The 26,251-nt window shown below is 43.4% G+C and overlaps 1 protein-coding gene across 1 annotated transcript in view; it reads right to left on the bottom strand.

Moving 5' to 3' along the window:
* Positions 1-21,966, bottom strand: part of GABRA5 (gamma-aminobutyric acid type A receptor subunit alpha5) — a gene marked incomplete at its 3' end in the record, with an annotated part of 100,751 nt that extends 78,785 nt beyond the window's left edge. The window contains exons 1-4 of the mRNA XM_079700806.1: positions 21,815-21,966; positions 8,502-8,623; positions 7,611-7,678; positions 7,285-7,505 (exon numbers count right to left, since the gene is read on the bottom strand). Of these exons, the coding sequence (XP_079556932.1) occupies positions 7,285-7,505; positions 7,611-7,678; positions 8,502-8,623; positions 21,815-21,900 (497 nt within the window). The 5' untranslated portion in view covers positions 21,901-21,966. The remainder of the gene's footprint in view (positions 1-7,284; positions 7,506-7,610; positions 7,679-8,501; positions 8,624-21,814) is intronic.
* Positions 21,967-26,251: the final 4,285 nt, after the last annotated feature.

Below are 26,251 nucleotides of genomic sequence, written 5' to 3'. Positions count from 1 at the left end.
ACTCAATGTTAGCAGAAGGAAAGAAATCATAAAGATCAGAGCAGAAATAAGTGAAAAAGAAATGAAGGAAACAATAGCAAAGATCAATAAAACTAAAAGTTGGTTCTTTGAGAAGATAAACACAATTAATAAACCATTAGCCAGACACACCAAGAAAAAAAGGGAGAAGACTCAAATCAACAGAATTAGAAATGAAAACGGAGAAATAATAACTGACACTGAAGAAATACAAAGGATCGTGAGAGATAACTACAAGCAACTTATGCCAATAAAACAGACAACCTGGAAGAAATGGACAAATACTTAGAAAAGTACAACCTTCCGAGACTGAAGCAGGAAGAAATAGAAAATATAAACAGACCAATCAGCAGCACTGAAATTGAAACTGTGATTAAAAATCTTCCAACAAACAAAAGCCCAGGACCAGATAGCTTCACAGGCAAATTCTATCAAACATTTAGAGAAGAGCTAACACCTATCCTTTCAAACTCTTCCAAAATATAGCAGTGGAAGGAACACTCCCAAACTCATTCTACAAGGCCACCATCATCCTGATACCAAAACCAAAACAAAGACATCACAAAGAAAGAAAACTGCAGGCCTATATCACTGATGAACATAGATGCAAAAATCCTCAACAAAATACTAGCAAACAGAATCCAACAGCACATTAAAAGGATCATACACCATGATCATCTGGGGTTTATCTCAGGAATGTAAGGATTCTTCAATATACACAAATTAACCACTGTGATACACCATATTAACAAACTGAAGAATAAAAGCCATATGATCATCTCAATAGATGCAGAAAAAGCTTTCAACAAAATTCAACACCCATTTATGATAAAAACCCTCTAGAAAGTAGGCATAGACAGAACTTACCTCAACATAATAAAGGCCATATATGACAAACCCACAGGCAACATTGTTCTCAATGGTGAAAAACTGAAACCATTTCCTCTAAGATCAGGAACAAGACAAGGTTTCCCATTCTCACTGCTGTTATTCAACATAGTTTTGGAAGTTTTAGCCACAGCAATCAGAGAAGAAAGAGAAATAAAAGGAATCCAAATTGGAAAAGAAGAAGTAAAACTGTCACTGTTCACAGATGACATGATACTATACTTAGAGAATCGTAAATGTGCTACCAGAAAACTAATAGAGCTAATCAGTTAACGTGGTAAAGTAGCTGGATACAAAATTATTGCTCAGAGATGTCTTGCATTCCTATACACTTATGATGAAAAATCTGAAAGAGAAATTTAAGAAACACTCCCATTTACCATTGCAACAAAAATAATAAAATACCTAGGAATAAACCTACCTACAGAGGCAAAAGACCTTTATGCAGAAAACTATAAGACATTGATGAAAGACATTAAAGATGACACAAATAGATGGAGGACGACACAAATAGATTTGTGGACGACACAAATACCATGTTCTTGGATTGGAAGAATCAGTATTGTAAAATTACCATACTACCCAAAGCAATCTACAGATTCAATGCAATCCCTATCAAACTACCAATGGCATTTTTCACAGAACTAGAACAAAAAAATTCACAATTTGTATGGAGACACAAAAGAACCCAAAATAGCCAAAGCAATCTTGAGATAGAAAAATGGAGCTGGAGGAAGCAGGCTCCCTGACTTCAGACTATACTACAAAGCTACAGCAATCAAGACAGTATGGTACTGGCACAAAAATAGAAACATAGATCAATGGAACAGGATAGAAAGCCCAGAGATAAGCCCACGCACATATGGTCACCTTATCTTTGATAAAGGAGGCAAGAAATACAATGTAGAAGAGACACCCTCTTCAATAAGTGGTGCTCGGAAAAATGGACAGTTATATGTAAAAGAATGAAATTAAAACACTCCCTAACACTGTATACAAAAATAAACTCAAAATGGATTAGAGACCTAAATGTAAGGCCAGACACTATAAAACACTTAGAGGAAAACATAGGCAGAACACTCCATGACATAAATCACAGCAAGATCCTTTTTGACCCATCTCCTAGAGTAATGGAAATAAAAACAAAAATAAACAAATGGGACCTAATGAAAGTTAAAAGCTTTTACATAGCAAAGGAAACCATAAACAAGATAAAAAGACAACCCACAGAATGGGAGAAAATATTTGCAAACGAAGCAACTGACAAAGGATTAATCTCCAAAATATACAAGCAGCTCATGTAGCTCAGTATCAAAAAACAAACAACCTAATCCAAAAATGGGCAGAAGACCTAAATAGACATTTCTCCAAAGAAGACATACAGATAGCCAAGAAGCATATGAAAAGCTGCTCAACATCACTAATTATTAGAGAAATGCAAATCAAAACTACAATGAGGTATCACCTCACACCAGTCAGAATGGCCATCTTCAAAAAATCTACAAACAATAAATGCTGGAGAGGGTGTGGAGAAAAGGGAACCCTCTTGCACTGTTGGTGGGAATGTAAATTGATACAGTTACTATGGAGAACTCTATGGAGGTTACTTAAAGAAGTAAAACTAGAGCTACCATATGACCCAGCAATCCCACTACTGGGCATTTACCCTGAGAAAACCATAATTCAAGATGAGTCAAGTACCACAATGTTCACTGCAGCACTATTTACAATAGCCAGGCCATGAAAGCAGCCTAAGTGTCCATTGACAGATGAATGGATAAAGAAGATGTGACACATATATACAATGGAATATTACTCAGCCACAGAAAGAAAGGAAATTGAGTTATTTGTAGTGAGGTGGATGGACCTAGAGTCTGTCATACAGAGTGAAGTAAGTCAGAAAGAGAAAAACAAATACCATATGCTTACACACATATACAGAATCTAAAAAAAAAGGTTCTGATGAACCTAGGGGCAGGACAGAAATAAAGACACAGACATATAGAATGGACTTGAGGTCACAGGGAGTGGAAGGGTAAGCTGGGACGAAGTGTGAGAGTTGCATTGACATATATACACTACGAAATATAAAATAGATGGCTAGCGGAAAGCAGCCGCAGAGCACAGGGAGATCAGCTCGGTGTTTTGTGACCACCTGGAGAAGTAGGATAGGGAGGGTGGGAGGGAGATGCAAGAGTGAGGGAATATGGGGATATATGTATACATGTAGCTGATTCACTTTGTTATACAGCATAAACTAACACTACATTGTAAAGCAATTATACTCCAACAAAGATGTTAAAAAAAAAAAGAAATGAACAAATAGTGGTTCTAAGAGATTAAAGTAAAACAACAAAGTACTCATGACCGCTCTATGATCATGTCCAGACTCGAACTTAAGTGAGCCTAACTCCAAAATCCACGCTCTTTTCTCTTCCTATCACCCCAATTCAAAGCAGTGTTTTTCACTAATAATGAAAATCTAAATGGGGTGTAAACAATCATAAAATATGCCTTTCTCAAAATAAAAATAGCATGGGGGAATTCATAGTGTGCCAGAGTGACAATGCAGTGCTCTCTGTCCAGTGCTCTTTTCCCAAGTGCAGGGCATTCTATTACCCACGATGGCACAGTCGCCGGCACTCTCAAATGCCTGCCCACAGGCGTGGACATGGTGATCCTGGGTGGAACAGCAGCCAGGTTTTCTGATACTGTGTTGTACTAGCAGAGCCTCCCTTCTAGTAATTCCTTTCTTGCCTGTTGTGGTTTCCTACACTAGAAACTAAGTAAGAGAGACTGGCTCTTCTGCCAGGGACCCAAAGGCCAGGGGAACAAGCCCTAAGGTGGTCCTCACAAGAGTCTGCACCTTCCAAGGGTGTGGAGGAAAGGAGATGAGAGCTGGTCACTATCTCCTAGCTCACTTGTTATAAAGAAAATGTGCCATGAGATTTGGCATGTGCCCTGAGAGATGTGGTCACCCAGGACTGCCTGGGCTTGCTGGGGAGTGAAATCAGAACTTGCTGCTACTCAATGATGACCTAAAGTTCTACCCCGCAAAAAAAACAAACAATTAGCAAGCCTGGCCAGAAAGACAGTCATTCAGTCCTTGGGTGGACTGAAGTCAGGCTCTGGGTTCTGTGCCTCTTCCTTCTCCAGCTCTGGCAAGGATGACCGAGGAGACTGCTGTGCTGAGGGTCCCCTTGAGGATGCCTGGCCACCAGCCTGACATCTGAAGCACAACTCTGGGGATGGTTCTATAAAACATATCATTTTGTTTGCTACAAGAACATCCTGGAAGAAACTGCTTGGTACTTTGTGTGTCCTCTGCTTGACAGTCCAACAGGAAATGTCTGTCACTTTCTTTAGGCTTACCCTGAACAGCTAGTGACTTTTATCATTAGATCCTGTAAACAGATTACACACGGGTGGTAGAAAGTTCTTCAGAACTGAAATTGTAGATCACTTCCAGGCAAGCACCTAATAAGGCTTTTTAGAAAAGACATTTTGGGAGCAAATGGCATCAATGGCTTATGTTCCCTTGGCTTTTTTGGCCATCTGAATTGTGTGTGCTTTTGAATACTACCTTAAATGATTTCTGGAGCATGGTGGGGATTTTACATAAATGAAACCCTCCCATGTACCATAATCGCTATAGAGTTACTTTTTAGAAGTTGCTAACAGTACTTTTTAAGACATTTCTCAACATTTGTCTCAGGTTAAAAGTGCATCACGTGAATCCTAGTTTGTTCTTCATGTTCATGTTCCACCTTTTTAGGTAGGTCCAAAGTCTGAATAAAAATTTTTAAATATAATTTTAGTTGAAGACTGTATGGAATTTTTATATTTTTTCCAATGTTTGGTATCATAAGCCATATGACAATAGAAACCTTTGTGCCTAAAGCTTAGTCCTTATTCCTAAGTATTTCCTTAAGATGGACATTACGTAGAAATTACTGGGTCAAAGTATATCACTGCTTTTATAAAGCTTGGCAGGAGTGACCCAGGTGCTAAACAGAAAGGCTGTACCTCTGGACGCTCAGTGACAGGGTGGGACCTGGACGGGGCTGTGTGTGTGATCCGTCCTATCACTAGTTAATTCCTATTGCCATTTTGCTGTCTTTGCTAAATCAGTAGATTAAAATGCTATCAAATTACAGCTATAGCTATCATATTAAAATTCCTAACACTTTCAAGTGGAACTATTTCCACTTTCCAAATGTTTTATAAGACTGAAAAAGAAAATTGGTCATCAACTTTGCAACTCGTTAGCAGCAGGCTTCCTCTACATAAACAAGGACAAATTACTGCTGACAAGTTGCTCTGGGTCTCACCGTCTTCCGCATGACACTTTAACAAAGGTAAGACAAAGGCCATTATATGCCTAATAATGTTACATCCCTCCAATTTTCAAATGTGGTGGATTAAAGAAGGAAATTGCTCATACCTGAACTCAAATTCCTGCTGCCCCCCTCTTTAGCTGTGTGACCTTGGGCTGATTACCAAACATCTCTGAGCCTCAAGCTGTTTGTTGGTTAATGGAAATGGTGTCCCCTAGCTGGCTGGGCTGTCTGAGGACTGAAGGGCTGTCTGTGTTTGTGAAGTTGCCTGGTACACAGACACTCATTAAGAGGCCCCTCTGCTGCCTCTTCCCCTTCTAGACCAGGGGTTTATCTCACCATCCTGTCCAAGTAACTGTGCATGGGATGAAAGCATCCCATTGACTTAGGCGATGGACCTAACTGATCTCTGCAGGATAGGAACCAGGTGTGAATCAAGGGCAATAATCCATGGGGACCGGGGGTATTTTTATTCTATGAACGGAACGCAGAACAGTAGGCCCACACAGTGTCCCCACTGTGGGGACCCCCAGAGTCCTCCAGGATGTGGAACTCATCTCCATATCTGCTCTCTGCTCACAGGGCTGAACAAAGTGTTCTTGATTTCATTGCCCAGGCTTCCTTTTCCATAGAATGATGACAAAGGACTAACTGTCGACCCTTAAGATATTTCTCAGCTTTTCACATACTCTCTGCATGGAGAAGGCACTGCCTCGGACACTGACGTGGGTTCACAACTCCTGTCTCCATCTATGGGTGAAACACCTTCCAGATCAATGTAGGGAAAAGGGAAGAGTGAGGACTGGAACAAAATGCCCAGGTGTGTGCACAGATCACTGATCAGAATCCTTATTGGGTTGTTATAAATCGAGACCTGCTGTCAAATAAGTTTGGGACACAATGTGCCAAAGGGTTCCTCAAAATTACGTTAGGACATGCAGCCTCTGAAGATGACTGTATCAATATTATTTTCCACTATGATTATTCTTTTAAATATAAAGTTTATTGTGAAGAATTGTAACTAAGATAGAGAAATTCCAATAACAGCTACATAAATGCATGTGCTTTTTTTTTTTTTTAACTTGGCTTTAGTGCCTTTTTTCTTTCTTTCTTTCTTTTTTGTTAATTTAAAAAATATTTTCTAAAGTCTACTTAGGCCCACCATGGAACCTGAAAAGCTATAAAGGAGTCTCTCTGGTCAATATTTACTCAGATGCAATGAATAATTCAGAATTTTTTTTAAATGACTAATGATCATTTTAAATGAGAAATACTAAATTTTAACCTCAGCATTTGAAATGTTATCAAACCATACAAGAAACAGACTTTTAAAATGTCAAAAGCGTGGCACAATTGCAACAAAAAAGGGTTCTCCTTAGATTTTTAAAATAAAATTTCTTTTAAAATAAAATTTCCCTAACTTACATTATCTGGGTCACTCTTCCAAAGATGCCCTTGGTCTGTACTTCCCTGGTGGTGCAGTGGTTAAGAATCCGCCTGCCAATGCAGGAGACAGGGGTTCAATTCCTGGTCCGGGAAGATCCCACATGCTGCAGGGCAACTAAGCTGGTGGGCCAGAACTACTGAGCCCGCTCTCTAGAGCCCGCAAGCTGCAACTGCTGAGCCTGCACGCTTCATCTACTGATCCTGCATGCTACAACTACTGAAGCCCAAGCACCTAGAGCCCAGGCTCTGCAACAAGAGAGGCCACAACAATGAGAAGCCTGTGCACCACAACGAAGAGTAGCCCCACTCACGGCAACTAGAGAAAGTCCATGTGCAGCAACAAAGACCCAGCACAGCCAGAAAAAACAACAACAACAAAGATGCCCTTGATCTTGAATCAAAAAACAAATATAGATAAATACTATGAACCCATAGCAGCCCAAAGAAATAAGCTACATGGACATCAGTATAGGTAGGTCAAGGTAAAAAATATCCATCACACACACGACAGAATCCTCAAACCAGCCCATCTCCTCTCGGCTCCGCCCACCCCCACCCCTGCCCGGCAGCCCAGGGCACGACTAAGCACACTCACCGCATGGTGTAGAGCAGAGTGCCATCATCCTCCAGCCGCAGCAGCTTGTTGGGCGTGGTCATGTTGTGGGCGATGGACTTCTTCCCATTGTGGAAGAAGGTGTCTGGAGTCCAGATTTTGCTGGCAAGGAGGTTGTTGAGAGGCAGGCGCTGCATGGGCCCTTTAAACCGAAGCCTTTCGTCTTTCCAGCTTTGTCGGAAAAACACGTCTATGGTGTATTCCTAGTGCAAAGGGAGGCAACCAGGTGACAACTCAAGGAGAGGAGGCCCTGGGCCAGTGCCTTCAGGATTTAGAGTGGTCTGGGTGGGGCCGCGCCTCACACCTACCATTTCCGTGTCAGACACCGGGCCGAAGCTGGTGACATAGATGTCCGTTCTCACCTGAGTGATACGCTCTGAAACACAGACACAGGTTCCTCACCAGGGCCCCAGCTCACAATTCAGAGGGACATAACTCAGGGTGGAGTAAAACGGTGTCAAGGAGCCTATGTGGACTTGTCTTGCCAAAAAGGCAGAGAATGTCAAATGATGCTTTAAGTAAATGTCCCTGCTAAAAATGCAAATAATGGAGAAAGACTAACCATATTCCTCTGGGAATGTATTTGCTAGAAGGTCCCTCCTTACCTAATAGAGCAGGTTCAAATGTACCACATCTAAATCGGTTAGAGCCAAGGGCACCACACATGCCTGAAACGGCACATGATTCTCAGCACAAAATTAAGCCAGTTGTACCCTGAAAGCATATTTTACTATACATTTAGTTTTATCAACTATATAGGGTCAAAGTAAAAACTGTGATTATGGCTCTAGTGAAAAATTAAACCTGTAACATGTAATGGTGTGATGAGCACTTGCACTGAATAGTGGATTTCTGAAAAGGACTCGCATAGATGGGAGGGTATGACATTGATTATAAAGTATTTCCTAACATAGGGTAACCTCCGCTTCAGTAACACCTAAGAAGTGGTTCCTCCTTAAGTGGACCAGAATGGCCTTACCATTATCTGGGGAGAAAAGGGAGTTTGCAGGGAAACCACTTCCCCTGGCTTCTTGCATCTGGAAAATGATAATATGCAGAAGCCTTAGCAACACCACCAGTTCAAACTCCTAGCAGGGAAGCTCTTTGAGGAATTGTTTGAACCACAGGAAACATGAGCTGGGTTTAAGCAAAAATTTCCCTTGGGCCTCGAGGGCCTCAGCCAAGGAGCATACACCAACCTCCGAGCCCAGGCCTCAGTCTGTTGTCGTAGCCATCCAGGAGCCCATCCAAGATCCTGGTGAATATTGTGATGTTGTCATTGGTTTCTTCTTTTACAGAACTGGTTGGCATTTGTGAAAAGCTTTTTAATGGAGAAACAAAAGAAAGAGTTCAAGCTTGTATTAATTATTTCTTACAAATTATTCTCAAAGTATAGAAACCAGGGAATAATATGGTGACTTGTCTTGAAGGGAGGGCATCTAAGAATGATCTCCTGTACTACCCAGGTTATTGTTTTGCATACATAAGCCTTATTCTTGAATATATTGAATAACCCTAATTCTTCAATAGCCAGCCAGAGAATGCTGGCTCTGGGCTGGTCGCCCATCAACCTTACGTGATGCTCAAAATCCATCCCTCCCAGATTCTGAAGAGCTGTTTGTGTCAATAGTGTAGCCATTTTTAAGACATATTAGTCACTGCACATGGACTAGCAGAACCTAACCCACTCACAGGGTATTTCAGAAGTTTGGTTTAAACACAGAAAAACTGAGTCTTCATTTTGTTAGTGAGTCAACTGCAATGGACTATAGGGTGTCGGGGAGACATTAAAAACTTTATCCAATTTGAAAGTAAGATTGGTGTGCCCAAATTTCCCTGTATCCTTAATTGGGAGCATTTGTGCTATGAGCATTATGCCAGGACTGGAGCATATGGTGAAGGGACGACAGAGTCTGTGGGCTTCTGTACCATCAGCACTGCCAGCTGCCAGCACACACAGCTCCAGCCAAAGCACAGGATGCAGGGAGCAGAAATTGTGAAGCCCAGGCTGAAAACCCTGGCTTTACGTGATGTCGCCACAGAGGAGAGACTAAGGGAGCACAGTGTTCTGTGTGACCCAACATGTCAACTTACGATAAAACCCTGAGAAGACGGGCAGAACCTTCTAGGAGGTTCACAGGAAGAACAGTCTAGTTTGTACAATTCAGTGAAGTTATCCAGGCCTCAAAAGTGTATGTTGATGGAGCACCTGGAAATGAGAAATGGCCCTGAGCAGATTTGGGCAAACCGAGGAAGTTATCTGGAGGGAAAGAAAGTCACAAGTCTAGAAGACGGTAACACACCTGAACATCATGGGTTCCACCTCAGGCATCCATTGCTGCTTTTTCAGAAGTGCAAATAGCAAGATATGTGTTATTACCAAGAACCTGACCTGCACATCTGGCTTGGCTTCAAGGGGAACTCAACCCAGCTGAGAGCCAGCTGTGGTCCCGAGAAGTCAAGCACCCTTGGTACTTGGGAGAAGAACAGAGGGCTCCTGGGACCTCCCTGTAGTGCCTGACTGTGGGGCCCCACTGTGCTCATGCACTTTCTCTTCTGTGAAGTGGCTGGAATGGACGCTGAGCCCTGCCATCAGCAGGTGGATCTGAGGGCAGCACTGAGGGCAGTACCTGCCCCACCCACTTCTCAAAAATTGGTCATTTTCACTGACTGCATCTAAACAGATCAACTCTCTAATGGCCTAAAGTGACTCCCTTTTGAATGAGACACTATAAAGTTCTTTGGATCTAATTTTCCCATCACCATTAAAATGCATATTGTTGAAGCTCTAACAACCTAAAATTCAGCCCTGTTAGTATGGAGCCCACAGACACATACTTTTTTTACTCTGTGACTTAGTATTTAAAAATATTGAATTCTCTTTTCTCTGACATCTATTGTAGTTTCACACTTTAGAAAGACAAAGCACTCAGCCTTGAAGACCTAATGTCAGAACAAAGGGGCTTAACACTGTCCTCCAAGTTTATGAAAGGAACTCTGAACATGCCCAGTTGAACAACTATTGCTCAAAGTAAATCTGACCTCAATGTCCACGTCGCATGGTGCTCATAACTCTCACCAGTTTGGTTATTCAATTCTGGGCTTGGTCCAAGTGTCCAATTTTTGGAAGGTCCCCGTTGGCTCTTTAACTTAGAGGAGGGATGAGAGCATGCACACTAGTAGAAAAGGCTTATCACTTGTATGTGGAATCTAAAAAAGCCAACTCGTAGAAACAGAGTAGAATGGTGGTAACCAGGGGCTGGGGGTGATGGAACTGGGGAGATGTTATTTAAGGTTACAAACCTCCAACTAGAAGGTAAATAAGTTCTGGGGATCTAATGCACAGCATAGTAATTATACTTAACAATACTGTGTTATAAACTTCAAAGTTACTAAGAGGCTAGATCTTAAGTGTTTCCATCACAAAAAGGAAATGATAATTATGTGACATGATAGAGGTGTCAGCTAATGATAAGGTGGTGATCATATTGCAATATATAAATGTATCAAATCAACACACCCTAAACTTACACAATGTTATATATCAATTATATCTCAATAAAAAATGTAAAATAAAGTCACAATGAGAAAAAATAAAAGAAAAAGCATACTTTAATGTTTCAAGCACATTTTTAAAAACTATTACATCTGTTGTGAAAATGTTCTTAAATTATATTTGCTCTGAATAGCCTTGACTGTCCAGAGATAGAGACTATGGAGATGCCCACAGACCATGCAGTCCCAGTGCCTGTCTCCAGGGGAACTGCCTCCCAGATACTCTGGTACACTGCTCCACCACTGACTCAGACAAACACCATTCCACATGGCTCTGAATCCTGCTTCACAAATACCCAAATCATTGCCAAAAGCAATGGGATAGTATGCAATGTCTAAGACTTCCAAAGCTCTTCTTCCACTTTTTGGCCAAAATTTTAAAAAGAGTTCAAATATATCTACACCCATTTACATATAATTACACTTTTCTTGCAGGAATTTCAATATCTGCCATCTTTTGCTGTAATTGCTTCTTCTATTTATCTGTGGATTTAAAATTTTTTTTTAGAGAGGCCATGGCTGGGGATTTGCAGTGATTTTTTTCTCTATTTTTACTGAAGGTAGGCCCTAGGAGGTAGGAAACGGTTTCTAAAAAAGTCCTGAAAATGCCTGTCGGGGCAGGAGTAGAGGTTCCTCTCGTGAACAACTGGGAAGTCCTCCTCAGTCCATAGATCCTCCTCAAAAACCATTCATCTGCAGCTCGTTGTTACAAAATGCACCATCTTCACTGCTACGGAGAGGAAGGCCCTTCCCTTACCACTGAAAGCAAATGACGTGCCAGCATACAGGAGACTCTCAGAGGGGTCTGGTGAACTTGCTCATACATATCAAGTTGTATAATCTTTACAGACTGCTTCTAATATACAGAGTGACTTCAGCTTGCTTTGTTCCATTTGGGCTAGGAAAACAAAGTAACACACAAAGAGTGGGCTGTGCCTTCGGTGAGCAATTCCACGCAGTGAGCAAATCCACGAGTCCTCCAGGTGGAAACACAAGATGCCCTCAGCCCTCTAAGGTACAGAAAGCAGGCTCCAGCTTGCATCTTCACTGTTCTGAGTAAAACCAAAGAGCTCTGCCGGCCCTCAGGTAAGCTGTGAGTACACAGCTGCTTCCAGGATAAGCTGAAGGCTCTGATCTCGGGGAGAAGCAGATTTTGTGAGCTGAGACTAGATCCGTTATTTCTGAGAACGACCTTAGATAAAGTAGAAATGCTTGAAAAATTTGATTTCCCCTTCAGTATCAGGATTAATGAACTAGGTTCTCTGAAAATATGAACTGTTTCCTTATAGTTACTGCCTGTTTTCTACAAACACATGTCACATTTAGTCTATGAAACAGTTGCAATATTTTCAGATTGATATTCCAGAAAAGGGATCATAAAGGAAATGTAGACCTAACCACGCATGTTAAAACATCCTCATTTTTTATAACTTCCTACCCAGGTACAGGTCTATACAAAAGGCACAAGGACTCGATCCCTAAACTTGAACTCTGAGCCCCATATTCCAGACTGAGGAAGGAAGCTGGTGGTTGTGACATGGGCAGTGATACGGGTGGTACAAGATGCTCAGGAGGTGGAAGGGCTTCCTAAAACGCTATGAGTGGCCCCTGCCAGGCTTGAGGTTCTGGGTCTTTCAGAGACTTCTGATGAGGTGGAGTGGGGAACAGACAGCCATGAAACGTGGTCCACTAATGGGTTTATTTCACCAGCAGAGTTTTCAGAACAATAAATGTGAATGACTTTAGAAAGGGTCAACTCTAGCAATTGTGCAAATTTCCCACCTGTCCCTGTGGTCTTACATCTGGTCTCTTCAAGGCGTTTGATTCTGTGACTTCTGCATTAGCCTCTTCAGGGTTTCTAGGGGTTTCTAGGCCCTAGAGACTCAGCTTTAATTCACCCAGGAGGAATGCGCACTGGTATTTTATAATGTCCCCAAGTGATCTTCATGTGCAGCCATGGGGGAGAGGTACTGTTCTAAGCCTGTCTAGATTGGAAACAGAAAGGTTGCTCTCTGAGCCAACTGCCAGAGTGACTCCAAATGACCCCAGAGAGTGACTCTTCTCTCTCACGTCTTCAGAGAGGCTGTCGGGTTGGGCCCAGTGCTTATCCCAGCAGCTCAGCTCAACAAAGGTATTGTGGACATCAACCATGTGCCTGGTATTGTGGTGAGGACTGGTGGTGTCAATGAGAAAGGTGGCATCCCCAACCTAGGGAACATGACTGCATCTAAAAGAATAAGCCACGTTCCCAGAGGATTTCTGTAGAATATGGTTGGTGCAGGAATCTTTGCAATATGCAGGGCATTCTATGTACTCAAAGGGGAGGGATCAAGCTTTGTATGGGGTCAGAGGAGAGGAAAGCAGACCTAAGGCTTCAAGCATGAAGATCAGGTCTCAAGCCAAAGGAAGGGGTTGTGAGCAGTGGCACTAAGAAATTGGGAGATTGGTATTGACATATACACATTATTATATATAAAACAGATAACTAATAAGGACCTACTGTATACAACAGGGAACTCTACTCAATACTCTGTAATGAACTATATGGGAAAAGAATCTAAAGAGTGGATATATGTATATTTATAACTGATTCACTTTGTTGTACAGCAGAAACTAACACAACATTGTAAATCAACTATACTCCAATAAAAATTTTTAAAAAGAAAAGAAAAGAAATACCGACATTTGCAGAGGGTACGTTGAACTCTGGTGAGAAGAGCCACGTGTGTGGCTCAAATCATGGCGCATTCATGTGAAAAGCTCCACCGCTAGGATCTAGCCTGAAGGTGGTGGGAAACTCAGAGCATCTTAACAGGGACATTTTCTTTCCTTGTGGCCCCCAGGCACCTTGGGGATGATGGACTTAGAAGAGGCAAGACTGGAGGCGTAGAGACCCATTGCTCAGGTGATGGCAGGGGGTAGAGGCGGGATGGATGAGGCCATCAGCAGCGTTTCAGATGGGGAGTCGGGGAGGAATGGGGAGGGAGGAGTCTGAATACAGCAGCGCAGGGATCCCAAGAGAACTGTCTCCAAAATCAGTTACGAACACAGGGTGAAACCTGCAGTAGAATCCATGCATTACTCTGAAAGAGGAGTGAGCAAAGAGCTGTACTGGTAGTCAAATCTAAGAGTCTTTTTCTTTTTGAGGAAATTTTACTCCAGTGTATCTTTTCTATCAGTATTACAATCTCTGCTAGTAATAACACTATGAGGTGGAGTCCATCTTTAAAGGTGCTTCATTTTACCAACTGATGCCTGATGAGGTCTCCTTATTTCAGTAAAGGGTTCAAGTTCAAGTTCAAGTTCAAGTTCAAGTTATGTCATCATTTCTGTGGAAGAAAAATCTTTTGTCCCGTACCACAAATGGTGCTATTGATGGCAATGTGTGATGCATTTCTTGTGATGTTATCTCTGCTTATGCTGACAGGCATTTTTTGATTTCCATAAAATAGGATAGGTAATTGCATCTGCAGGCCAGCTTGAATGTGAACTTACTTCGGGACTGGAACAGAATTGCTTTTAAGCAGCAGCTTATCTGTTTTCTTGAACTGCATTTCTTTCTGCATTTTTTCTTCAGTATTTAATTACTTCTGAGAAATGTCTCTTCAGTTTATTTGCTTGTTACTTTAAGCTCACTAAATAAGTACCTCTAAATGGCATGGTTTTGTGATGTTTTCTTCAAATTTCCATTGCACGCCACTTTAGCTAACCATGTTAAAAAATATGTAAAATTTAAAAAAAAAATGGTGGATATAGCCAGACGTGAAAGTCAACCCCAAGTTTCCAAATAAGAGTTGTTCCCTCTTATGGTGGAAAACGGGGATTGACATGTGTGCTTTATGTGGATAAAGTCATGGCCATAAAACATTATGCCAGAACTCTTAGATGGTGCCCCTGTCAAAGGTGCCCCTGGTCCTGCCTGTCAGCTCCGTAGACAGTGCTCAAGTCCACCCTACCCCTGTCTGCCACCCTCCATGTAGATGCTCCACTCCTGTCCCCAACCACTGCAGCCTGGTTCAGAATCCTACCACCTGCAAGGTGCAACCCAGGTCCCGGTCTTGCAGGCCACACCCCCTTCATCTGACTCTGCCCACTTCCCTAAACTCAGCCCCTTCCCTCCCCCCAGCCACACTGGGTGCCCCACATATATGATTATAAAGCACATGAATCATACTGGTGCTTATCACACACGGGTCTCCCTCCCCCCAACCATTCCTATCAGTAATTACATCAAGTCTTTAAAAAGTCTTTCATTCACCCTATATCCCCTCCCAGCTATTGTTCCATCCTTAGCCTCTCTCCTCATCAAAACTCACTGGAGTTTTCTGCTCAAAGGTCTCTGCTGTCTCTCCGCCCTTCTCTTGCTCCACTCCACTCAGGCTTTGCCCAACTGCCTCCCAGTGAAAGCTCTCTTCTGGCCACTCCTCCACACTGCCAAACCCGAAGGTCCAGTCTCAGCCCTCAGCTGACCACATCCCCTTCTTACAACACTTCTCCGCTCATCGCAGGACATGACTCTCTTTCTTCTTCTTATCTTCACTGGCCTCTTCTCCTCAGTCTTGCTTGCCTGCTTCTTACCTTCCTGACCTTAAACCCTGGTGTGTTCCAGGGCTGTCCAGGGACCCTTTTTCAGTCTACACTCAATCTCTGATTGATCTCATTCAATCTAATGGCTTTAAATGTCTCTCTCAAGTTCATGTCTCCATCCCCAATCTCTTCCTCTTTGACTCCGGACCCGTATGTCCAATGGTCTGCCTGGCCACTTGGATATCTAACAAGCATCTCACAGGTCCAAGGCTGCACTTATGATTCTCTACAGCCTCTTCTCCTACTGTCCCCACCAGCTCAACAACAGCCAATTGAACCCATCATGTTTTCAGGTCAAGCACTGGGGAGATCATCCCTGACTCCTCTTCTTTCACGTTCACATCAGCCCATCAACAGATCCTGCTGACCGAAATGCCCCTCCCCTGGGTCATTGCATTTGCCTCTTAACTTCCTCCCTGGTCCCTCCTTTACTAAGCCTGCCCACCTTGGACTCTTAGTGTATTCTCCACTCGGCAGCCAGAGTCAGCTTTAACGTTTGTCATTCTACGGTCACATCTCAATGGGCTCATATTTCACTCTTCAACAGCCAACTGCTCGTCCTGATACTACCTACTGTGGCCTACAAGGTCCTTCATGATCTGACCCTCCCAACTGCTTCTCTGGTCCTGCCTCCCACCAACCTTCCCCTTCCTCACACTGCTTCCTCATCACCCTGCATCTGCTGCTTCTCTCACCTGTCCAATCATCTCCATGAAGGGCGCTGCTCACATGCTCACTTTCTTTAGACATCTGCTTGAGCACTTCTCTCCAGCACACTCACTACCTCCTACTCTGATCACTCTTCTCAGCAATCCTTGTGACCCAACTGATAAGTACGTGTTTACTGCACACTAGAAGGAGTCCTCCTGGAAGGCAGGCTCTACTCTGCCCACCACAGAGTCTCAGCACCTAGAACAGTGCCTGGCATGTAGGAAGGACTCAGTAAACACTGATGCAGCCACAGGGCACCATACTGCAGGATGCCCACATCCTGATCCCCAGAACCTGTGACTGTGAATGTGCTCCCTCACGTGGCAAGGGAGACTCTGCTGACATGACTTTGCCGTGCCCACCCCATGGGTCTAGTAAACCTCAGGGTCTCCTGGTCACAACACCCAGGACAGCTAGCCTGGACTTAGCACTCCCTCCCTACCTGGCCATGTTTCAGCATTTAGCACTCATTCAGCAATTTATCCTTCACATCAACCCTGTGACATAAGATCCATTATTAACTCCACCTGGAGATTAGGAAACTGAGTTGCAGGCAGGCTTAGTAATTCTGCTGCCACACAGAGCAGCTTCACTGTCCTCTGTCAAAATGACACCTACATCCCTGAAATAGGAACCAAATTGATTATGGAGTGATGGCCCAATTTTTTCTGTTGTTGTTAAAACTGAAAATGAACTGGTCCTGGGTTTCATTTATTTTTAGGTTTGCCTTTTGACCTTGAAATAAAGTGTTAAATAAATACAAATAAAACAGAATTTTCAATGAACTGCTAAAGCCAGTTTCATAGTATATCTTAATTTTCCTATAATATGGTTCCCTCGCTATAACATTATATTTCATAGTACATATTTTGTATTTGATTTTATTCAGGCTGCGATAAACCAACTATCTTTAGAGCAGTGTTATTTGAGTTCTAGGTTAGGGCATTTCAAAGTATAGATTTTCCCCCATTCTATCCCTTTTCGTTGCACCTTAAATATCCAGACATTCTGGAAAAGGTCCTGCATGGAGGGTGCTAGCCCAGGCCCTGAGCCTGGAGATGGATCCTGACTTTTCCACTTTCCAGTGATGAAACTTAGACATGTTTCTCTGTGTTCTATCGCCTGAACTCTTTTCACCTACAAAATGAAGGTTTTGTGAAAATTAAACAGTACGTTTTTTTGAAAATGCATTCTGGAAATGAAGGAGAAATACTCATGTAAACACTGATAATTATTGTTGCTGCCACCATAGTTCTATGATAAGATTTTTCTACTTTTGATTCTAATATTTTCCTTTGAAATTTCACACCAATTAAAATATGCATGTTATGCAATTGCACCTTTGTAAAAAATCCAAAAGCCCACATTCTCCTTCTCCCCTTGAACCAAGCCAGTGACTCATCTTGGAGCTGATGGCCAGACAGGGCCGGCTGGGTCAACTCTGGCTGACTGTCCTTCTAAGCTCTGCCTGTTCGCATGATAAACCTGCTAAGAGTTTCTTCTACAAAGTGTGTAATTTGGAAGTATTTTCTTTTGGTGCCTTAAAAAATATTGGGCGTTACTCTGTAGCAGGATCTTAGTCACCTAAAATGTTTACTATATGTGAGATCTCTGGCCATCTCTGCAGCCTCCACTTAGACGCCCCCTCACCTGTGTGTGTCCTAACTGCTTCACAGCACTTCTCTGTGTTTTTACAATTGTTACGATGGCTTTTTGTCCTGGGTCTTGTGAACCAGCAGCTACAGGCAGGAAGAACTTGCCATCTGGGGATTCACAAGAGAGAACTTGCCATTTAAAAAGACATTGTGACTACTTAAATGACTCAGAGAGAGTATACTTTCTGCTCTAGTTAAAAGAAGAGAACTGTCCTTGAGAAAGTGTATGAATAAGCCCTCTTCATGAAACCAAAGGTCCCGGTTAGCACACTTGTGTAGACAGATAAAGAAGAACCTTATCTGTTCCTATTCTTAAGCTACTTCTACAAGAATCTGCCTATAATTGCCAATTATAAAATACTGTTTTCCAAAGTCTATTTGAATTGTAGCTCCCATGTGATAAAATTCTAATGCATTTTTAATTTTCCAATAGATAAACCTCTAAAAAATGTTTAATACTATTAAATGAATGGAATCAGATTTTACCTTATCATTGAGTTGATAATCCTCAAATTTATCTTACAATTAACACTGGTCAATCAAGTCTGATAAAGTATGAGTTTTCAAATGATGATAAACTAATTCCAGATTAAATTTAATATTATGTATTTTGACATTACATTGATTCAGACATTGTTTCTGTGCTAGTTTTTTTTTTACCATGTACATTTGATTACTGGTCTCATTAAAATAATCATAATGCCTCAAATTAAACCATGTCTCTAAACGTGACATTGCATAAGGCTGACAGGCAAATAGGCCTCTGTTCTGTTATACACTTGACTCATGCTCTGTTATATAACTTAAAACTAACAGAAGAATTACAAAGGCTACTGAAAATGAGCTACTTGTGGCTCTGATCAAATTTAGAAAATAAAAGGGAGAAGAAGGAGAAGAAATGAGACATATTTTCAAAGCAATTTCACATTATCTTATATAATCACCAAATACATTTTGCTTATCACATTTATAAATTTCCTGATTGCCAAATCCACATGCTTTTCACAAACACTGGGTATAACTTTGTACTGCACAAAAGCACACGTGTACTTGTCTCTTTCCTTCTGCTCCCTGACTGGTTTCCTGTCACCCTCCTAACCCTCCACCAGTTGTCTGGTTTCCTTTACGTATTTACAGGCATCAGCATTTCTCTTGTCCCACAATGTTCAAATTAAGGCCTTACATGCTTCCCCGTTCACCTTTCTTTAGAACCAAATCACATAAACTCTTTCTTTGGGGGAAATAACAGAGCTTACCCAAACTCTTTTTTTCCTGTAATTTCAGAACAGAAAACTCTCTCTACTCCAATGCAGAGAATACCTTTCAAAATTATGTCCCCTTCCTCTATAGATCAGTCTGACTTAGACCTTCCCTGCAAACCACATGAAATCAGGAGGGGAGCCTCAGGACCACCAGGCAGGTTCACTCTGAGGAGGGCTGAGGACGGAACTCCAGCATGACCGGCTTGGCGAACTTCCCCAGTTAGCCATCCTTTACTCTTGCCTTCCCGACCATAAGACAGGGCTAATGATGCTTAGCTCATAAGGCTCCTCCTAGGGTTTATCTAAAACAGACCACATAACAAACAGGCACTCTATATTGCAATAGCTATTATTTTGTCAAGATTTTAAGCCAAATAAGTGTTCTGAAACTTTCTTTGCAATTTGACAAAATTATTCTTAAATTCATTTATAGTAATAAGCAAGTGAAAGGAGCCTTGTATAAGAAGGGAAATAAATAGGGACTTGTGCCCCCAGGTGTCAAGATGTCTTCTGTTGAAAACCACACCCTGCTGGGCTTCCTGCTTTGCTGCAGATCCTGGTGCTCAGAAGCAACTGGACATGTAGGACCAAGAGCTAAAAGTACTCAGGGGAGCTGACGTAAAATCCCACTTACAGGAAGATCTTCTAATAGAAATTATCTCAAATACTTAAAACAATTGTAAGCCAAATATGTTCACTGTAGGAAAATGCAATAACAGCACAACCGGAAACAATGTAAACACCCCAAATTAGGGAAGTAGCCCATGATGAAGCATTTATGCACCATAATAATATTCATCCATTTTAAATCATACATTTCAAAGTTTGTAGTAACAAAGTATTGGCATGAAGAAAGCACAAAAACACAAAACTGAAGGCACAGTATGATCCCAACTGTATAAAGCTAGGCATAGAAACAAGGGGAAGAAAACACACCAAAATATGAAGAATGATTGTTTCTGTGTGGTGGAATTAAGGATGTTTTTCTTTTTCACATACTATTCTGTGTCTCACACATTTTCTGCAGTCAGTAGGTATCGTTTTGGGATGGACTATTGACCTTATATCTAACAGATTCAAAACTTCTCCAACAGCTAATTCTCTAAGGAGATTGAGGGGTATTCTACCACTTGCTCTGTATTAGCTTCCAGAAACTAACAGATATATCTCTGTTTTGAAGATAACCTCAGAAAGCCATCAAATTAAATAATAAATAAAGTATAGCTGCTTCTAACGGCTAAACTCGGTATGCACATTCCTTCATATTTCAGACTTTCATCCACCAGAGAGTACAATACCTTCGTGACTACAGAATGCAGATTCACAAAAATATATCTGACCAAAATCTTAGGAAAAAATACATGTTCTCAATCCTAGCCTATTTCTTACCTCTGAAATACTGCTAAATATATGCGTTATATATAGTAAGCAAATTAACTACCTAATGTATTAACTTGGAAATTTAAATATTGTGTATGATTTCACTTCTAAACACACTTCTCATGCAGAGATATGTAGGAACATCATGGTTAAATCCTATAAGGTTTAGCAGCAGGGAGAGCCCTTGAAAAGGAAGACATTCACTGAACAGATAAGAAAACCAAAGGCACAGGTAGGGAAATAACCACTCAAGACAAGCAGCAAGGCAAGAATAACAACTAATGCTCTTTCCCAAGGGAATACCCTGAATGGCTAAGAGGCACGTCCCACAGGCATGGTTAGTGTGCACATTCCTCACGGTGCTGAGGACTGGACTAGTCCCTGACGGAGCTGGTACACAGCCCCACTGCCGTCATGTACCAGCCACACACCTGGGGATGGTCACAAGCCTCTCTCTCTCTCTCTCTCTGTTTCCTCCTCTGTACACACCTGGGAATGTCAAAAGAACAGAAAATGTCCAGAGGACAAAGAGAGAAGGTTATGCTCTTGGAAGGGTCCTCCTTCCTGCCAGCTAGTAGGGATCTGTTGCAGATTCACCGTGCCCTGAAGATCCCTCCATGTTTCACACAAGTGCAACCTCCACAGTTGATTTTCACAGAAGGGGTGCTTGGTGACTTTTGTCCTAAAATTTAACTTCTTAATTATACTCCACCAACTTCAAGTGACAATCCTTTTGATCAGCCAGAACAGTTTGGGGAAGAAGAGGAAAGGAACTGATAACGCCAAATGCCTGGGTGTCCTGCAGATCTTCAGGCACATGTAGTTTCTGGTATCTACCTCTGCATTCAGATGGCCACAGTTCAAGGCCTATGCCTCAAGCCAGGACCACTGCAAGTCCTTGTCAGTGCTGCCTAGTGTGAGCCTGGCTTTAAAGGCAAATTCCTTTGCATAATGGCACCAAGGAGGGCAATCAGAATGGTGATCATTGCCTTGTCTAACAAGCAATAAATGTCCTTTAGGCAGGTCAACTTCTGAATCGTGCTTTAACCTGAGTGGGAGGAAACACAGCCAACTCTGAAACCATCTTCTTCCACTTTTGAAAACATAATGTGCCTCTTTTCTCTGACTCACTTCAGAGACCCACACTTGGAATAAAGGAATAAAGTGCCTTTATTCCAAGTGCCTTGCTCAGGAATAAAGTGTGGGGTAGGGCAAGGACTCTTTTATTTATTTACACCAAGTTCAAGGGTGTGGGACTGCAAAGGTGGCCAGCGAAGGTTTGCTAATACACTGCTCAGCAAAGTTTCTGAAAGGCACTTGTGCCCCGAAAATCGTAAAATCAAAGCATAGATGATAACTTACCCAAAGTGACTGGCTAAGTTCATGGAAATACAAAACAGAAGAAGGTTTTTGATCATGATAAAGCTAGAGAACATTCCATTGTCCATTCCCAATAAGAATAATAGCTGAAGCAGATGAATTTGGAAGAATAACTGTTCCTTTCTCAACCTTGATCTTGAAGCTGAAAGGGGGAAAAATATATAAACATGAATGTTTCTGTGACGCAGTTCCTGGAATCAAATCACACTGCTAACACACACAGTTCAGAAAGAAAGGAGCCTGGCTGTCCTTGTGCAGCACGGCTCCACATCAGGAGTTATCTGTGTTCACTGGCCTTTTTATGGGGGCATAAAAAGAAATTACAGTAGGCTTAATTTTCACTTTTACTCAAGGTGCAGAATCATTCCCCTAATTTATTTTTTCCCATGCCTCAAATACTTTGTTTTATTTTTACCATGTTATCAAATGATCCATTAGTCCTATTATTAAATTCAATGCCTGAAGTTATCTAACTGCATTTTGCATCTGTCAAATCCACAAGTGGAATACTTTTACCTTTCTGAAATATTTGCCACGCGTTCAAAGTCAGCAAGCTACTCCTTGTTCTTCAAGGTGCTGAGAGACAGTATATGGAAAGAGGGGGAAAAAGGCACATTTAAGAAACAGGTCTTCTACAAGATCACGATAATATAAGAACTGCTTATAAGGGAGGGTTGCCACTTTCTCAGCAATCTGTCCCCATGACTGAAGAACTTAAAAATCACTGCATTTGGGAAAGTCTCTTGGCTCTGGGCTCTGTGCTGGGCCCTAATTAATGCATTTGAAATCCAAGTAGCCACAATCCCTGGGCTCTGCAACTAACCTTAGCGAAGGCATATATTTCTCAATATGCGCATAACGCAAATAGATACACATCTTATAGGAGCACCGCGTGTTCAAAAGAAACATTTTCCCGAGGCGACCCCAGGCCAACTCCGGAAATGGGAAACACACAACAGGTACTTCCACCTCAGAATCCAAGGCCCTCGAGTCGAGAAAGACAGGGCGGGGGTCGCCTGGGCGCGTCCTGGGGCTTGTCGCCAAACCCGGGCCAGAGTCCCGGCGGCGAGCAGGCGGCGCTGCATGCGGGAAACCGGGGCGGCGCCTCCTGCTGCCCTCAGCCCGGAGCCGGGACCCCAAAGAGAGGCTGCGTTCCCACGGTCCCGGGACCGCCGCGGGGGCTCGCGGGAGCTGGTGGGCGCGTGGGCGGCACTGCGGAAGTAAGCCTCCGCCGGCTTGGTGCCCACGGCCCGGCAGGGTCGGCCTTCTGCCCGGTCCGCAGCGGCGCGCCCAACGCCAAACGCTCGCCGACCCTCCCCGGCTAGCTTCTGGCCCCAGCAGACCTGCCCGGCTCCTGCCCGGGGTCCGAGCGGAGCGTCCTGCCGGGCGGCGCTTTCTTTCTCGGAGAGAAGCGCGCGGTGCAGTGCCGGCTTGGTGTCCCCCGGCCTCGAGCAGCTCGCGCGACCCGCCCGCGCCCCCCGCCGCCGAGCCGGCGCCCACCCTGCAGGAAGCTCCTGGACGCCGCGCGCCTCGAAGGCCTGGGGCCGATGGGGCCCTCCGGATAGGCGATCCCGCCCGTCGGCTCCAGTGACGGCGGCGGATGCCCCACGCCCCAATTCCTACCGGCGAGCCCGTGGGCACTGAGCCCTGGTGCCCCGTCCCGCGGGGCTGCGCCGCTCTGGACCCCCCTGAGCTCCCGCGCTGGCTATGCCTCCGCTGTCACCGGGGGAAAGTTTGCGCTCCCGGCCGCCCGTGGCTCCCCGCCTGTCTCCACCTGCCTTCCCAAGACAGGCAGCCCCGAGCATAAGGGTGCGGACCAAGCCGGGGCCGCCCGTCCTGTCGCCCTCGCCCGCAGCTTCTTACCCCACTTCCCCGGTCCCGCGCGCCCGGGCTTACCCTGCGCGCCGGCCCGGGAAGGCAAGCCGTCGGTAAGGGTGCATCCTCCTCCTCCTCCGCCTGCTCTCAACCGGCTGGCAGGAGCGGAAGGCCAGTGCGGCGTCACCGCCCCATGCCGCCAGCGCGAACTTCCCCAGTCCTCCCGGGCCGAAAGGCTCCGGTGCCCCCCGCGCTCCCGCCGCCGCCCTGCGGCTCCGCTCCGCGACCGAGGCCGCGCTCTGCCCTGCTGCAGAGATCCGCCCCCCCTCCGCCCCGCCGCGTCCCCAGTGCACTCGCGCGCTCGCTCTCACCTCGCCCGAGCGCCACATGTCGTCTCCGGCTTTGGGGAACGTTCCTCTGCAGAGGCGCTCCGGTAGAGGCCGCCAGACTCTCACCAAATGCGCCCTCGCCTCGGGCCGGCTCAGCGGAGGGGGAGGGCTCCGGGCCCGCGGCTGGGCCAGGTTTGGGATAGGCCACATTTTCGATGAAGTTTCTTGGTAGCCTGCGGGAGAATATCGATGCCTCCTGTAATAAGCAGCGATCCCTCTTTTTCAGAGCTGAGATGGAAAGGGCGTGTCAGCAGGCAGCCACCGGAGGCCGTTTCTCCGAGAGCTTTCCTGTTCCAGGGCCAGCCCTGAGCACCTTACTGGCCTGGCCTCAGTCTTCCTTAGTCCTCCACGCAGGCCTCTGTGTCCGCATCTGCTCCTCGCTTTAGAAGGAAGCTAGCTTGTGAGGCTACTTTTTTAAATCTGTAATTCATCGCCACGGGAAGGAAAGTCAGAGTAAAATTGGATTAATTAGAATTAAACACTTACCTAATTGCAGTATACATTTGGGCGTTTTAGGAAGTTCCCTTTCTGGACAAGAAGCCGCCTTGTCAGTAGCAAGGGGCCCTGGGGTCTGAAGACCTGAGAACGGGTCTGGGGCGCGGACACTGGTGCAGGGCACTGCCTCCTGCACCCACGCACATGTGAGATTTCACTATTGGGATCGTGTCTGTCTCTGCCGCAGTGTGCTCACTCCAAGAGGTGAGGCTGGCACTAATGACGCCTGGGCGGAATAGGGGTGCAAAAGCAAGCACAGTCCTGGTTTTAAGATGGCAGCATCTGGTTTCCTCAGGAGGCAGCTGCCTTTTGGCTATGAGAACACCCAGGGGGAGATGTTCAAGATTTAAAGTAAAACCAGCAAGAGCATGATGGGCAGTGTACTATTATTTCCACATCTTTTGTGACACTGAGTTGTTTACAATCACTTTTAACAGAATAATTGTGAGAAAGGCGAATTTCTAGCTTTCCCCCAGAAAATATCTTTAATCTTTCAGTGTGTGAAGTCACTCTGTTCTTCAGTTATGTTTAATGCCATGTATTCCAAATCTAAGCTAACTGCTAGAACTTGCACTTTCCAAAAATTCTAAGATTTTCCAAAAATAACAACTTGTAAATATATTTAAGGAACAGGACATAAAAATACATAAATGTTGCAAATATAAGGAAGTGTTATTCTGAATATACAGTTAGTCACAGTATTAAATAACTGAGATTCTAGTGGTTCTGTATGAAATATAAATTAGGTAAGATGCTCATTTGAAAAGCTTTTCTGATTCTAAAATGAATAAATTGAACACAGGCATTTCTTTATTTTATAATTTCTCAAAAGTCATATCACTAAGATAAAGTTCATTGACAGTCAAAATCATTAAATTAAAAACAATCAGAATCAATATAATTTACCCTACTAAGTGTTAGAATTCTAGGTTTGGAGATACCAGTGACAGCTACTCTTCCCAGGATAAAGCAAATCAAAGAGTTCAAATAATTAGTGAATTTAAAGCTTTAGAGATTACCAAATTCATTCAGTAATTTTTGCAAAAAAAAAAAAAAAGTAGATAAACCAGGGACTATTTTGGATTAGTGAGAGTTACAGATACTAATTTTTAACAATATTATTTTAATCAATGAAATCAACTGTAGGAGAATTTATGTTCTTTTGATGAATTATTTTTTTAATTTCCATGTTTTTCCTATTAGTTTAATTTCAGTGCATATTATTGAACATATGGAAACTATGTTTACTAAGAGCTAATCTTTAAAATTGTATTTAAGCATGTGGCTTAAATATTTACCTTCTCCTTGAGATGAAATGGTAACCCAGTCTCTCCATATTTATGAACATATAACAGAGCCTTAGGTCAGATGGACCTGAAAGGATAGTGAAATAATAAGGCATATCATAACCTTATAGAAATTCACATTTTAGAAGAATATATATTACCGTTTCATAATGTTTGTTTTAATATGGAATTCAATGTTTGCCCCGAAAAATAATGGTCTATCGGCTGTATTCCCATTTGTTCCTTTAGCATTTTCCCTTGTATTGAATGAAAGAAAGCAAAGTAGTTATAGTTCTGGAAAGCAGTAGAGGGCACCACAGTTCCACATAACCTTAGGGTTGGACCAGTCTCCATAATAGTTTCCAGTGTGAGAGCCTAAAATAGCTGAACTTGGGGAAACTGGGAGATGGGTGGACACTTTCTACCCCATCCAG

Source organism: Hyperoodon ampullatus (assembly GCF_949752795.1).
Source record: "Hyperoodon ampullatus genome assembly, chromosome: 3".
NCBI lineage: Eukaryota > Metazoa > Chordata > Mammalia > Artiodactyla > Ziphiidae > Hyperoodon > Hyperoodon ampullatus.
This window is presented reverse-complemented; position numbering and strand designations above follow the sequence as displayed.